The sequence below is a fragment of the Mchenga conophoros genome, linkage group LG14 (genome assembly GCF_057382185.1).
Source record: "Mchenga conophoros isolate Kocher_MC1m ecotype Shallow Benthic linkage group LG14, M_conophoros_male_GT1.1, whole genome shotgun sequence".
Taxonomy (NCBI): Eukaryota; Metazoa; Chordata; class Actinopteri; order Cichliformes; family Cichlidae; genus Mchenga; species Mchenga conophoros.
The window spans coordinates 39067743-39084739 of NC_140539.1; the positions used below are offsets into that span (position 1 = coordinate 39067743).

General features: G+C 45.5%; 1 protein-coding gene across 1 annotated transcript in view; it reads left to right on the forward strand.

Annotated features, from left to right (window-relative positions):
* The first annotated feature begins 2996 nt into the window (after positions 1–2996).
* LOC146560376 (fibroblast growth factor 12-like) overlaps positions 2997–16997 on the forward strand; it is a 52357-nt gene continuing 38356 nt past the window's right edge. The window contains exon 1 of the mRNA XM_085244464.1: positions 2997–3563. Coding sequence (XP_085100590.1) covers positions 3533–3563 — 31 coding nt within the window. The 5' untranslated portion in view covers positions 2997–3532. The remainder of the gene's footprint in view (positions 3564–16997) is intronic.

The window sequence follows — 16997 nt, forward strand, 5'->3', positions numbered from 1 at the left end:
TACACCTGAGCGGCGCACCTTTACCTCGCACAGCTGAATCTGTGGGTGGGCGTTGGTGCTGGTCTATAAATAACCCCTTCTTAACAACAATGTTTTCATAGCTCACCTGTTTAAATGGCATTATTAGGGGTGTGGTCTCTGACTGACAGGTGGATGGTGACACAGGAGTATCCAAGTGGTCTGAGCTCCAGCTTTGGTGAAATTCTCTGATTATATTTGGATGTCACGGAGCTCTGATTGGCAGGTATGGTACTGTGTGATGCTAACACACAGTCTGGGGTTGCTAACTGGCATTAACTGATAAAATAGCCTTCCATCCTCCGGTCCAAACATGGTCACATGTACTTCAGAAACCAGTGAGTCGAGCTATAGTAGCTAACGCCATCGTTCTTATACAGTCTGTCTGCTAACAGTAACAGCTGTTAGAGGAGAAATGTTTACATGCCCAATTACTCCAAACCAAATGCCACCGTAGTACCACCAGTGACCCAGGAGGTGAGCCTCTCAGAGCCTGAACCACGGCGTTGTTAACTGATGTCTATTCTTATTAATGTACAGAATTCACCTGCTTGCTGCTACTACTGCACATTCACCCAATGTATATACTACATATATATGTTCTTCCTCTACAGCCAGCCCCCCCCCCCCCCCCCCCATTTTTGCACATGTCGAGGAGCGTGTCAGGCTACATTTCACTGTGTGTTATACTTGTATAACTATGCATGTGACAAATAAAGAACCTTGAACCTTGAACGTTAGGTAAGAAAGTCCAAAAAAAGCCCACTCTGAGTGGATTTCTGTCTGCAGGGGAGGAGTGCTGCTTTTAATGTGACTCATCTTTCACCTTCTCTTCAACAGTAATTGCAGCTGAAACAACCTGATGTGTCTCACTGAACTGGCTGCTACCTGTAAATCCATCTTCTTTGTGAAAACCGAGCATGTTCCCTCCTTCTGATGGGAACTAAAGTAGTTTGGGAACACGTACGACAATAAAGGTGTCAGGCAGCCTTTATGTGCTGCTGTGATGTTGACTCCAGGCCATCTTTGAGCTCCATTTGTAGCCTGAGTTTATTCCTGTTTAATCAGCGGTGCTGTTAACAGCAGCAGAGAGACCCAGCAGCAGCTGCTCTCTGCAGCGTGTCATGGATGTAGAACAGTTTAACAGTATGCATGGATTCTCAGGCAGGTTCTGAACTGTGGCTTTCTCTGATTAATGAGCAGATTTGTGAAGCTTTATTTGTGTTTAGCTGCTTCCTAAAACTGGGTTTCTACCTCAGAGTCGCGTCCTGTCCTTTGGGGCTAGCATGCTGTTCCTGCTTCATGTCATTGCTGGGTTATGGTGATGTTATTTATATGCACGAGGCTTACACAGCATCTATGACAGAGTACTGAGATTCATCACAAACCTCAGCTACCCACAGACTCAGGAACTCAGATGTAGATGCATCTACATCTGAGTTCCTGAGCTTCATCAATCACAGAACTGTGGCCTTCAGTCCACAGACTCATCTCTTTCCAATTCAGTGCAGCTTTATTGATATAGCACCAAATCACAACAACAGTCCTCTTCATATTCTAAAGCAGTGGTTCCCAAACTTTTTTTGCTGGGCCCCCCTTTGTTTTACAAGAAAAATGTTCGCCCCCCCCCCCTTCTCGCGCGTGCACGCGCACACATGCACAAACACACCCTCCAACCACACACGCCCATATTTTGCTCCATTGCGGTTTATTTCACACCTCAAACATTTAGTAAACAATTAAGCAAATACAATAATCTGCAATAAATTACAGGTAGTAAGAAAATAAACTTCTAACTCTTTTACGCTGCGTCCGCACCTACACGGGTATTTTTGAACACGCAGCTGTTTCATCCATGTAAACGACGTTTCGAATCACCGAAAACTGAGATTTTTTAAAACTCCTTTTTTGCGTTTACGTGTGGACGAGGAATACAGAGTTCGTCACGCAACGTCAAAGGTATGTGCCTTTTTTCACGTCACGCTGTGGCCACGTTATTGTTTACATGAGATGAGTTGCAGAATGATAGAGACGAAATACTGTTAATCTGACTGTCTGCAGGTTTACACGCAGTTACTGTCCCCCTGTTTAGAAAGGCAGAGGCGTCACGCTGTGATTATTTTACTGTATGTGTAATAATATTCAACATTGCTATCAATGCATTTTTCAAAAAATGCCTCTCTGTGCAAAATGGGTTTAAAAACATAAACAGCTGTGGGATCCTGTTTGTCTGTGATTTAAACAGCAGCGCTGCTCCCGACGCAGGGAAAACCAACCCTGCAGGGAGACCTACTTCGGCACCTGTGCAGGTGAAGCCAAAGGGAAGATTTGCTTCACCATATTTTCTCGTCTTTGGCTTAGAATGAAGTTGGTTTGGAAACATGTTCAGCGATGCTTCATCTCCCGCTTTGCGTTTCTGTGGGCCCCCCCCTGTGCTAGCAGTGTCCAAGCGTTTTGTCTTTTTCTTCCCCCCCTTTTCATACCACGCCCCCCCTGCAATGGCTCTGCGCCCCCCTGGGGCTGGGGGGCGGGCCCCACACTTTGGGAAGGTCTGCTCTAAGGTAAAGACCCCACAATCAAACCACGCCCTATAAGCATGCGCTTGGTGACAGTGGGAAAGAAAAACTCCCTTTTAATAGGAACAAACGTCTGACAGAAGCAGGCTGGGGGAGGAGCAACAATCTGAGAGACTGGTTTTGACTGGTTTGGGGGAAAACGTGATCACATTTAGCTAAATCTTAAGGAGTTGGCGTCAGTAGAAGCATTTAAGGTGGCCTGGAGGCACCTGCGGGCTGCGAGGGTCCCACCTGAACATGACTGGGTCTGCTTTTGGCTCGAGATGATGACGTATTGTGATGTTTGCTGATGAATCTGTGCTCTGCGGTCGTTTTAGTGTTTAAATAAAGCAAAACGAGCAGTGCAGGAGACCCTTCACACAGCTCCCCGTGCAACACTTCCTTATAGTTAACGGACAAGCAGTGCGCATGCGCGATGGGCCCCGAGTTTTGCATGTTTTTTTTTTCTTTTCTTTTGTGCACGGAGGTCGCGGGTTCGACTCCTTCTCTTCCGTTGATGCCCTGCGGTGGGATGGGCAAGACCCCGTGCCCTAAAAGTTCCTTCATCACGTTTCCTCCTCACACCAATCAGCACCACCATCGTGTCACCTTAACGGTGACGTCACTCCTGTGCTCTCCTGCCTCGAGCTGCAGCAGCACAGAGAGAGAGAGAGAGAGAGAGAGAGAGAGCGGCGCGCGGACACAGCTCAGGTGAACGCACGAGCCTCGACGCCCGCAGGAAGAAAAAAAAACGGCGAAGAAGCAGCTGCGGAGGATCTGAGAGCAGGTCCCGCGGTGCCTCCCTCCAGCTCTCCCGGTACCATCCACCCATCAGCGGTTCATCGGTGATCACATCATCCGAGACTCGACGCTTGTTGATAACAGCTGATTAAGGAAAGAAGGAAGGAAGCAAGGAAGGAAGCAAGGGACGCAGGCTAGGGGAGCACCTCGCCTCGGACATGGAGCTGGTTAAAGAGAAGGCACCCCCAGGTAGGACGGAGGGATGGGTGGATGAAACGGTGCATGGATGGATGGAAGTTTCCCTCATCCTGTGAGGGTGGATGAGAGGAACTTGGTGCTTTTTCCCGCAGAGGGATGGAAGGGTGGAGGCAGGATGAAGGGGACCCGAATGGATGGATGGATGTACGGGTGGATGGGTGGAGGGGACTGATGCATGTTGGGTAAAAGTGTACTGCGGTATCCTGCTGAATGCAGCTGCACTGGAGCTTTTTAGGTGTGGTTATTATGGGATGGGGTGCAGTGTGTGTGTGTGTGTGTGTGTGTGTGTGTGACAGAAGCCTGATGCAGCAAACACACACAGGCAGGCAGACAGGTGAGGGTGGTGATGCTGACTGATGCAGACACATGGATGACGGGTGGCAGGAGGACTGACGGACGCGGAGCGACTGAGCTGCTGTTGGTGCAGTGATGCTTCGCCTGGCCGTCCCGGGCTCCACGGCAACACAACTTAAAATATGGTTAATTCCATTCACACAACATCGCCGTGGACACCGGCCCAGAAACAAGCCTCAGAGACGCAGATCCAAAAGTTCTCCCCAAACATCAAAGGAATACTCGTGAATCCCAGGTCACCATTACAGCGATCCAGCTCTGACCTCAGCGGCAGCTGATAGTTTTATTAAACCCAAAGCTGAATTCCTCTCTTCGTTCTTTGTGTGACGATGTCAGACTCAGCTTAAACTAAATTCATCTGAGAATATACATTTACTCGATTTATTATTAAAATAACCAGTAAGAACAGGACCACGGTAAAACAAAAAGAAAACAAGAACGTTCATTTGGGATATTTTAATCATTTCCTCCTAATTCACTGCTCTTAAGGCCTCGTGCACCTCCTCGCACACGGAGGCGAGCAGCGGAGAAAACAAGTTTGAGTCAAAAACCTTCAAACATAAAACAAACTTCCTGCTCGCTTTTAACTCCACGAAACAGAACTGGAGGAGACTCGGCGCCTCCCTCTTTGTGGTGTATGGATCCGTGCAGACTAGCTGAAGACGCTCAAAACACGTGTCACCACGCGGCATCCATCTTGAAATCCTCCAGGCGTTTTGTTTGGTTGTTTGTATTTACGGATTACCTGTAATTTAAAGTTTTGGAGAAATGAAAACTGCATGTAGAGAAAAACTCTCTGAATCTGAGAGAAGCCATTTTTATCCTGGCAGTGAAGATGCTGAGATCCAGATGTGGCTGAAGGTGGTTCTGCTCGTATTTTAAACTTTTCTCTGCTTTAGCAAACAAGTCCAGCTGTCTCGTTCTCCTTGTGTCGTCTCATTTTTGTGGTGGAAATGCTTCCTCCGGTAACCACGGTTACATTAGCAACGCTAACTCAGCTGTAAGCTGCTGCATGTATGAAGCTTTTTAATGAACCTGGTTCATTTTAAGTGTCTAACTTGTTGATGAAAATCAATTTATGGCAGCTGCAGTAAAATCAGGTCACTGCTGTCAGCCGAGCACACGAGGAAGCTGGTAATGCAACGCTTCGATTGCATCATTCCTTTATCCTGGTAAGCGTCTGATTGCTGAGGTCTCCAGACTGCAGACGTGACAGCTGACCATCAACACCAAGATTCAGCCGTTACACCAGAGGCAGCACGGGGTCCACGACTTTCAGCCCCCGCCCTAGCGGCACGCCAGAAGTTTCGCACAGATTTTCGTGCTGTCTCTGCGCACACATGGAGAGGCTGCAGCATTAGCAGGGTTAATGCACTTCCTGCAGTTATATTTCCAGCTGGTTTCCTGCACCCACTCTGTCAAAGAAGCTGATCATACATGTTTCTCATATTTGACATAATTCAAATTTTGTTCACCTGTGCCGTCATATTTTCTGCTTTAAAAAATCCACATTTTGAGGTTGGAGGGGTTGGTGGTGATCGTGTTATTTGGCCTCTGGGTCTCTGTGAGCTCCACACTGTGAGGAGCAGTAAAATGAAGTGCACTCGGGCTGAGAGGAGGAAGGAAGAGCTTGTGTGGCCTGAATAACAGCAGCATGTGGTAATCTTTATCTTAGTAATAAATAGAAAGTCCCAGAGTTTGTATTCTTATGGCTCCTGAGTTTGGCTCCACCATCAGATCTGTCTGTGTGGAGTTTGCATGTTCTCCCTGTGCTTGCTGGGTTCTCCAGCTTCCTCCCACACTCCAAACATGTGCAGTTAGTGGGGTAAGGTTAATAGGTCATTCTAAATCACCCATAGGTGTTAATGATTGTCTGTCTTTATGCGTTAGCTCTGTGACAGACTGGCGACCTGCTCAGGGTGTACCCTGCCTCGCCCAGACAGCTGGGATAGGCTCCACCCCCACTGCGACCCTGAATTAGACAAACGGATGGATGAAAATATTCTTAGAAATATTTATTGGTCATGTTTTCATGTAAAGGTTGAGCAGATGCTCATTAATGTGTCTGCAGTGTTGTTCTTACACTGCCCAACAAAACAAGTGCACAGCGGCTAATGTTAGCATGTTTTAAACCGGCGGGCTCATGCTAGCTATGCAGACGGCACAGCAGCAGGTTTGAAGAGCAGAAAGCAATGATGATGCTGCAGAGAGAAGCAGCTCTGTGAAGGACTGCGATCCACCGTCTTTGCATTTAGTTTGGAGTTTTCATTGATTTCACTATTTCACACGTTTTCCCGGTTTGGCACACACGTCAGCCAACTTTCCAGCCGAGTGCACACACTCCTTTCTCCTCTGATCTCCGACCTCAGTACATCAGTACAATCATCTCCACTTCTGCTGCAGCTGAGCCAGGGACCACAACTCCGCCACAAACCCTAAAGGCTACAAGAGGGAAAAAACTGAAAGATCAACATCTGAGGAGGAAACCAGACGAGCATCTTTGTGTAACGGAGGAGCCTCGTATTACGCCGAAGCGCTAAAGTGGCTCAGGAAGAGTCTTAACATCAAGGCTGATCTCTCACAGCGAGAACGCCTCCAACACCGTCAGCAACATTTAGCATCTGCAGTCTTCGTCTCCTGAAGGTTCTTATCCATATCAGATATTATACATGTTGCCTAGCAACCACCTAACAATGGACGAGAAAGCCACGGCAGTCAGAAGCATCTGGGTCTCCCAGCATGGATGAGAGAGAGCTCAGTCCTGTGGTCGGTGCTACGAGGACATGTCAAAGTTACTGATGACACCAGGCAGCAGGAGCAGCAGGCCAATTCACAGTTGATATGTTTTTATTAAAGCGTGTTTGTGACAGATGTCGGCTCATAAAAGAAGACTCACAATAAAACAAGCGTAAAGCAATCCTGCCAGGCGGCTTCCTGCTGCCATAAAACAGAACGCGCTCCGTCGTCGCACTCGCCAAAGATAAACGAGGCTGAACTTTGAGCTAACTGCTTTATGAGTCAGACTCCTTTATGTTAACATTTGGTGTTCATTTGGTGCCCGACAGTCTTTCTCTTTGATGGGGAACAGAGAGGCCTAACCTGCAGTGTGTTGCTGCAGTGCAGCCTCTGTAACATCTGGCCGGAGCGAGTGTCAAAGCTCCTCCAGATGTGGTCCGAGCTGGTTCAGAGACACGTGAAAGCTGTGCTGAAGTCAGTGAAATGTCTGTCAGTCGAAAAGAGTTAAAAGCTGCCGTGAGTCAGCTCTCTGCTGTTCAGGAGAGCTCACAGCATCAGCGCGCTGTATTATCAGCAGAACTGCAGGCCAGTGCAGCTCTCAGCCCACCTGAACGACGGGGAATTATTCTGAGAAATCCTCTTTGTGCCAGCGAGGCCGTGCTGGTAGAATAAACCACGATTATCCTTTAAAAAGCAGAAATGCATTTATTTTCCTTAGTGTGCTTTTTAAAAATCTCACTCTCAAAGCTCTGCATGCTGAAGCAGTCAGAGCTGCTCCAACAATCAACAGTCACATGACACAAAGCTGACGTCTGCTTTAACACAAAACAGCTGGTTTATATCATAGAGAGCCTGTAATGTATAGATGTAGCTGCAACAACAGAAAGTCCGCTATGAGCAGCAGTTGGAGAGAGTGGGAAGGAAGAACTCCCTTTTAACAGGAAGACACCCGACAGCAGTCTGCTGGGAGTGTTTGTGAGGGAGACAGAAGAGAACAGGTAGCAGGACTGAGGGGGCTTCAGGGCTGTAAGCCTACAGGAGGAGTCTGGTGTCGCGTCACTTCCTCGTCATGAAGCAGTTGAAGTGCTCTAAAAGTAAACGTCCACAAAAACCTCATACTGATTCTGTAAATGTGTCAAATATAAAGCCGTCCAGTGTGGGGGCGTGGCCTACTGCAAGCCCACATCAAAGAAAGAGCACATTTTCACCCAGTGCTTTGTAGAAAATGCAAACATGTAGACCAGAGACTTTTATTTTGGCGAGGGAGAAGCTTCAGGGTGCAATGATTTGCTTTGGGCCTGCTGTTTCACAACTGTCAGGTGGCATGGCCTAAAGGGGCGTGGTCTAAAGGGGTGTGTTTGTTTACAGCACACAGATCAGTGTGTTGTATTGATTCTGGGATCAGATCCACACCAATCAGGATGATTCAGTGACCTGCTGCCCAGAACAGAAACCTGAGAGACTCTGTGGACACACACACACACACACACACACACACACACACACACACACACACACACACACACACACAGGGAAGTGTTTATGTCGATTTCAGGTTGTGTTTTCACCCAAACACTGCCGGTATCAGTGTCTCTGTGTACCTGTACACCTTTGTGTTGTTGCTGGCTGGAGTCCTGTTGCAGGCTCGCCATGTTTGAAGCAGATGATTCTCACTTCCTGTGTCAGAACGCTCAATTTCATGTTTTCTAAAAACGAATGCCTCACAAAGACAGTAAGATGTTGTGTTCATATAAAACAATAATCAGTGTCATAGTTATAAGAAGCGTTCTTGTTGTCTCTTCACTAACAGGCTTGATTTCAGAGTTCCTGCTTCTCCTTCACAAGTGAGATGAGGTGGATCTTCCTGTCCTCGCTCTGCGGGGGTAGAATTACTCTGCCCTTTACCTTCATGTGCAGTCCTGTGGAAAAACACTCGGCATGTCGGAGCGATCGAAAAGGTTGCGGTTGCTCGGCGCGAGCTTCCCCTCCCGTTACTGAAAAATGAAATTAGAGTGTCAGGAAGTGATGATTTACCAGCCGGTGAGAGCTGCAGTCAAACCACCGGGGACGGAGATGCACAGCCTCACCTTTAAAACACTCACAGAGCAGATCTGAGTGCAGTTTTCAGTGATGAGTCCATCACTGATGACTTTGTTCACTTACTGGATTCTTGAATATTGACCCAGCTCTCATATGTTGGTGTAACAGCCTCTGCAGTGACTTCACCTCAGCGTCATACTAAGCAGGTGTGAGGGCGTTTGGTAATCCGCCTGCAGATGAAAATTTGACCAACTGTTCCCACCTTTACACACCTGCAGGTATCACTGCTGTGCTTCCAGCCAGGTGTTTCTCACACAGACTTGTGTTTCCAGGTATACTTTGTGACCGCCGCTTCGCTCGTTTCCCTTCGGGCAGGCTGCTCAGCTCGCCGCTGCGACGGTCTTCAGTATCGTTCAGCTGCGAGCTCAAACTGCCGACATCCTGAAATATGCACGAAAGCTTCGACTCCTGGATCGAGGGTTGAGATGAACACAGCAGAGCCTTTGGTAATCGAGACCTGTGTAGAGGAGGTAAAAGTCATTAAGGTTTCTGCAGGTGACCCTGTGGGAGGAGTGTTAACCTTTCCAGCAGCCCTTTGAATCGGTCTCCCTGTGGATGTTGCCCCTTTTTACCCCCCCTGCACCTCCCGCCTCCCACAGACGGTGCTTACAGTCCAAAACAGTCTTTGTCATTTCTTTCTGTCCTTTAAATGATACGTAAAAGTTCATGAGTCTCTGTGAATGCAGTCAGAAGTCAGTTATCACATCAGCTGTCCCCTTGCACCTGTCTCACAGTGACACCTGTGGGCGGGGGCGTGTTTAAAAGCGGGGCGGAGCCGAGTGCCTGCCTCCAGGCTAGTTTGAGCTCAGTGTGAGCGGTCAGCTGAGGGGAGAGGAGATGCTCTGACTGGTGGGTCTGTCACAGTAACACACGGAGCGTTTAGATCACATCAACAAAATCCTCATTTCCGTCACCTGTCACAGCTTCTCACAGCTGCCTCCATTTTGGATCCAGTTTCTCACATCCATCGAGCTCCTGTGCTAACAGGCGTAGCTTTCGTGTCTGCTGGTTGTTATGATGAAAAAATACCTGCAGGTAGTGTCGGCAGCTGCTCCGCTACAGCCGACCGGCGCCGACAGTTCACGGTTGAAACGAGCAGCGTCAACAGCGATGACAGAATCTGTCAGCTGCAGCGTTTTCATGGTAATTAGACTGCTGGTTAAGATCGTGTGTGAGTGAAGAGGCATCACGCTGCATCATCTCGCTGCTTCTGTAGCTCGCTGCGATACAGCACTGACACTTTCCTGCAGCGGATCGATTCCTGCAGGACATTAAGCTCATTATCTGGATCAAGCTGCAAAAGTCAGTGGCTTCCAGCTGCTGTTTCACTCAGTTTCAGTCCGTAATCGAGCGCTCGGCTCCTTCTCAGGTTGCAGCAGCAGGATGTGGACCTGTTCCTTATTTCCTGTCGTTTCTCTGCTGCTCCCATGGATGTTCATCTGAAACATGGACAGAGTTTCAAACACTGACGTCAGATGTCGTGTTTACGAGGGGCACCCAGTCAGGAGAAATTTGCCACCAAGCCCTATTATAAGATAAAGAAGGATTATTTTGGACTATGAGTCATGCAAAGCTACCCTAGCAGAATCAGAGAGTAGAAACAGGGAGATGGAAACGAGTTCTTTTTAAATTAGCTAATGTGAATGTTCAGGAGATGCTAGCCCACTCAGCAATCATTCATTCGCTGGTCAGTTTGCAGGCTGTCGATGGTTTGCAGGAAATGAGACGTGAAACATCGTGTCCAGGACAACGTCTACGAAATCTGACATTTTTCATTTAAACATGGAAGTCTATGGAGACTGACTCAGTTGGAGTCAGGCCTCTAGTGGATGATAGAGGAACTGCAGCAGGTTTAAGTCTCCATGAAATAACCAGAAATATATTTGAGCTTTGGCTGCAGGTCTTTGCAGATTTCTCTGAAATGTGGTTTGATTTTGATGGACTGTTGATTAAACTGTTCCAGGAAACTTAGAAAGCGCGTACACGAACGAAAGCAGAAGGATCTTTTTGAATAAATTGATGAACGATCGGCCCTGGATGGCCTGAAGTACAGCTGAGTCCTCTCACAAACGAGCCACCCTCCTCCACTGTGTGGGAGATGAACATAAAAGGCAGAAGATGCTGAGCTCAGCGTGCGCCAGCCCCTCCCTGTCTGATGTTTTATGGCCAGTGCGTCTCCATCATTCCCAGCAGCGCTCGGCTCTCCGTTTTAAACAGGAAGCTGGAAGTGGAACAGCAACAACATCTGAGCCAGTTTATGATCGTTTTACAAAAGCTTTTTCCAAAGCTTCACATTCAGCGTGGAAAGTTACTGCACGCTTGCTGCATCATGCACGCTCTTTAAGCAGCTCCCGAGGAGCAGAGGCCAGGACATGGAAGCAGAAGTCCGAGGGCATCGGGAGGAAAAGCAAAATCACAAACAGGAAGTCACTTAAACCTCATTTTGAAACAGCTTCAGCTGAAATGTAAAAACATTCGTGTTTAGAGGTCTTTACCTCTGTGAGGATTTTCTGTCTGACAAAGCAAACATATTCACCTTGGCTGTCTGTGATTGGTTGGCTGTTCTTGTTTATTGACATTTTATTTTGAAAGTTTTGTATTCTAAATGGGAAGAGTTGGGACCACATTGTTCAGTTCGACAGACTTGCTGCTGGTGTGTTGTTATGACTTTACACACTGTTAAATAATGACATCAGACTGGTGCAGGAACTTTTGCACATCACACTAAAGGCCTCTTTTCCTACACCATGTTCAGACTCTGCTCAGAAACAGTTGGAAACCCCTTTACGCCTCCTAAGGTTGGGTGATTGGATGAATCTGTCAGCTCTTGGTATTGAGTTTTGGGCAGTTTGTGTTGTAGTACCTTGCTCATTTAATATTATTTAAGGTGTTTTTATCCCAGTTTCTCCTGTTCAGGAAGTGTGGAGTGGCTCTCTGTTCAAAGGCTCCAGGTTTCTGAGTGAAATGGGTGTTTCTAATAGGTAAAGCTGAAACTGCCTAAAAACCAAGTATGGTTTGGCTTGGTTATTACTTTAGAGCCAGGAAAAGAATAGGAAGAAGATGGAAGACATCATACTTACTCACAAGCTCTAACCTTCACTGTTACACTTAGAAGTTGCAAAAGTCCCTTTTTGAGTGCAGGATATTTTATTTAAGCAGTTTAGCAGAGGCAACAAAACCCTCAATCGAGGTAGGAGAGGGGTACGCTCAGGCCTGACACTAAGTCCCATCCGGGCCATGACTGATGAAGCAGTGACCTCCAGCTCCTTACCACCCCGGACGGAGTTTTCACTTCTTGGACATCCATAACAGGAAACCGTGAGGATGCCGCTATGAGGCTTGATTTTTAATACCTTCTAGCTTGTCAATAAAGTGAAACCTAACCCTAGTCTTGATTAGGTCCGTAGTGACGTGGTGGATATGAACAGCTTAAAGTCATTTACAGAACCATCCAGGGCTTCGGTTACACTCTCCGTGATGGCCCAAACCTTGGACTTTATGTTTAGGTGAAAAGTAAAAGCACTTAAAGGAAAACAATGTATTGTTGGATGTTTGTCAATCTGAATCTTTAGCCTTTGGCTTAAGCTGATCTGACATCATGCACAAAGACTCAGACCTTCGAATGGAGGCCATCTGGTAATTTCCAGTCTTGGTGTAAGGTGTCGAACTCCAGGCCTCATGGGCCGGTGTCCTGCAGGGTTTAGATGTGTCCTTGATCCAACACAGCCGATTTAAATGGTTAAATTACCTCCTCAACATGTCCTGAAGTTCTCCAGATTCCTGGTAATGAACTAATCATTTGATTCAGGTGTGTTGACCCAGGGTGAGATCTAAAACCTGCAGGGACACCGGCCCTCGAGGCCTGGAGTTCTCCACCCCTGTTGTAAGGAGTTCATTGTCACCGCAAAGCAAGTCCTTCCAGAAGCAGGTCAGATATTCTGTGTCCTGTTTGCTGGATAAAAACACGAGGCTGAGACCAGAACGTTCCTGACGATGGACCGAGTGACCTTCACCTGAGACCGGCCTGCACTCCTCTGAGTGACCAAACCCAACCTGGACTCTAAACAGCCGGAGACTTGGTGCATGTTAGGAGGTTATTAGAAGCAGAAAGCCTGTCACTATAAAATGATCTGTAATATCCAGTTTGGACGACAGGAAACAGGAGGTCCGTCATCTGAGGAGAAGAGCGTCCCATGAAATATGGGAACATGTCAAACCCACATTAGTGCGTCTCACTCTGTCCTGACAGGCTCGCAGAGATCTGAATCATTTCCCACTCCGTCTTCATCAGCTCTTCGTGTGTGACAGCTGCGATTCTTGGCTGTGTCACAGATGTTCTCTCTTACATTTCTGTAGTAAAGGCGTCGGGAGGATGATGTTGGTTTAGATTTCAGAGCAGATTGATGGTTCAGCATCTTCCTGGTGTCACGGCCTTTTTGGCCAGTTGCTCCCAAAGACAGACGAGCTCAGACGCATGTGTGACTCACTTTAAACCTGTCATTTCACCTCCAGCAGGCTGAATTTAACCTCCTAATATCCACCCATGACAACCTGTCTGTGATTAGGGTTAGTTTGATTAATGTTCAGCCATTTTTATATCATTTGTCCTTTCTTTTACCCAAATGGAACATAAAAGCTATATTTTTATCTAAAAATAAACACACACACACACACACACACATATAGCTCAGAGAAATAATCAAAGAACCTCCAAACTCATAAATATGCAAGAAGCTGCTTTTTTAGGCGGAGGACTGGATGATGGTGATCACACCACAGACTCTGTGACTGGAGATGAGCACACCAAGACCACAGTCTGCTAACACTCACTATTCATTCCAGATCTTAGTTGAAGTACATCTGCTGCTCGTTCACAGCTCCTTGTTTTCATTCTTTGGCTGCACTCGGGTCACATTTCAAAATGATCCTTCTTTGTCTGATTCTGGGCCTCTCACTTCACCCACTGCCTGAAACAAGCTGGTTTAGTCCCCCTGAGCCTTTAACCAACTCACTTCTGATCGGCTGCCGAGAAAGGAAAGTGGGTGGGGCTTCTGTGCCTGAGACAACCATATTAGGGATATTGACTCTATGACATCATACACATCAAAGATAGAAAAACCTGCGTGAAACTGAGTGTTCAGAGCTGTTTGCAGAGATTATACTCTGACCTCGTTGTTAAAAACTTTGTCCATGTTTAATATGAACATCCAGCTTCACTGGAGCAGATATTGGACCTGCAGTGCGTCGGACATGCAGCACGTTTTATTTGGGACTTCTGAGCTGGATTTATAATATTTTATTCAGCAGCAGTGATAAAGATAAATGGTTAGTTTAGCTACAGTGCTGTGATGTTGTGCAGTATTTGTTGGGGTTGGCATGATTGCTTGTTTTTTGATCAGTAGCTGTGATTTTTGTTAAGTATACATACAAACACTGAATGATTGTTGCCTTTAGGGAGAGGACTTGATGCTTCTGTTTGTCGGCAGCTGTGACCTTGAGCTGTGAAAAAGCTTTTTTCCTGCCACAGAGACAAAAACGCTACTGACGGCTGAAAGTAATCAGCAGACCTGCTGTTTTATTACCACAGAGCCTGATGTCACCTCTGCGTCGGCAAACGGGACAGCGTGCAAAGAAAACGTGGCATGGTCCTTTAAGAGTATCGCCATGGAGACGGTGTGAAGGGGCGAGAGACGGCATGTGTCATAGAGAGAGAGGAGCAAGCGAGCTTAACCTAAAAGTGTATCGTCATGTAGACAGAGAGAGAGAGAGTCAGCAGACCTTTCAATTATTTATGAGGCTCCTCTGGAAATGGTCTCTGCAACACACACACACACACACACACACACACACACACACAGGGTTGATGAACAGTCTAATGTAATGCGGTGGTGTGGCTGCAGCAGCCGAGCAGGATGGATGTCTCTGCTGCATTAACGCTCCCATCAAACCCTCTGCAGCTCCAACAGCTTCCTGCATCCACGACGCTTACCCCGTCAAAATAAGAGTCCCTACCTGTTTGTAAAGGACCAGTCCGTCCCTGCTTCGCCTGTGCAGGTGTGTTGATAAAGTATGGTCATGTGATGTTTTCAGTCGAGAAAGTAAATCCAGAGCTGACTTTAATAAATCACAACTTTGTAAAGAGTCTGTGACCTACGAGGGAGTCACAGCCACACAGAAACGTATGAGGTGCCGTAAGGGACATTATTACTGAAACGCTCTCCCACACACAACTGAAACGCTCTCACACACACCACTGAAACCAGAGGTATTTCCGCTGAACAGGAAGTTGTTTCCTGACAAGGAAACTGATGGAAAAAGTGGTATATTTCAAAACACTACAAGGATGTCTACTCAGCAACCTGCTAGTACAGCAGTCCCCAACCTTTTTTGCGCCACGTAAATGATATAAAAATAAAAAAACGATAAATACCATGAAAACCATAAATAGAAATGTGTTCGAATTTTTGTGGAGGAATAAAACCCATTACATAGAAAGATCTCAGCTTGTGAAGGGATACAATAAAGGTGGTATCAAAACTCCAGAATTGGAATTTATGGTTGGCACCCTTAGAATTAAATGGTTAAAATCTTGTCTGTCACAGCCAGACTCTACTTAGCTCCACATCCCATGATTCTTGTTTAATAAAATAGTATACAGGATTAGACTTTAATTTGAAATGTGATTTTGCGGCAAATAAAATCCCCATAAAGATATCAAACTTTCCAAAACAGACGTTTCATTTTTGGGAAAATGAGATTTACCCACAACTTCTCCCCATAATTCAACCTTATGGAATAATAGGGTAATAACACTTAATCAAAAATCAATTTTCAAGAGTGACTGGTTTGAACAAAAATATTATATTCATAACAGATTTGTTGGATGATAACGGTGTCATTCTAAGTTACACAGACTTTTCAGAAAAATATTGTCTAAACTGTTCTCAAAGAGAATATAACAAATTTTGTGAACTGGTCCCACTGCCTCTGCTTCATTTGATTAAAATTTTTATGATATACAATAATTTCTCATCAGTGCTCCCAAATTTATTGCTAGGGCAATGTCAGCTGTTTGATAAAAATGCAATAAGAAATTTGTTAGTAGTTTCTTCAAAGACAAAATATTTCATAGTTACAACAGAATGGTTACATGGCATGGTTCTAATTTAGTTATTTCATATACACTGGATAAAGCATACTAAAAATTTATGAAATAGCCTATTCTACCTAAAGTTAAAGAAACACACTTTAAACAAAACTAATACTGTGGCAGAATTACTAAAAAAAAAAAGAGATTTGGCTTTGAGGTGGATCAGTGTTCTTTTTGAACTGATGAAAATGAAACCCTAGAACATCTTTTTTTTTCCTATGCCCTATCACACAATGTATTTGGTGCAACTTAAAAAATCGGATTTCCCTAAATATTAATGATGTGCCACTGTTTGAATTACATCATAATTTTTTTTATATGGATCATCTAGCATTGGATGTCTCAGACATTATTAACATCATCATACTTTTGAGTAAATATCATATCCATTGTGCTAAATGGAGGAACGCTAAGCCTTCTCTCCCTGGTTTTATTGATGATTTTAAGATATTTTTCTTTGCTAAAAAAGACAAAAAGCACATATGCAAAAAAATAACCAAGGATAATGCACGTCTCCCGCTATTCTAAATTTTGACTTATGCTGAGGCTAATATATTGTTAAGTAATGCAGCTGTCTCACTAAGGTCCAGAATCGATTTGTTCCAGGATTCGATTCAATTCAATTCGATTTGATTATGGGGAATTTTGACAGTCAGAAATATTATAATTCAGATCAGTACATTTACATATTTTTGTATCTAGAAAAAGGAAGCTGACACACGCAAGACTTTATCAAAGGTGTGAGCATCACAGCAGATGCCTTTGTGTCAAAGTAGCTGAAGATAAAACACAGAAAAACATGAAGGTGGTTTTCCTGGCCTGGGATTTTATAAAAAATATTCTGCAGTACATCAAAAACGAAAGAAAACCATTAATCAACATATGAACGTTACCTCTGACGTTACAGCGGTTTTATTAGAGACACGGCTAACGTTTTGCATTTTGCATAATTTTAAAAAGTTTAAATTTATTCAGTATTGAACGGCAGAAATTAGGTTTTCTTTTCGGAAGTATGTAAAATGAAAAAAAAAAACAGCGGCCGACTGCGCTGTAAACAACAGTAGACTTGTGCCTAACAAGCAAGC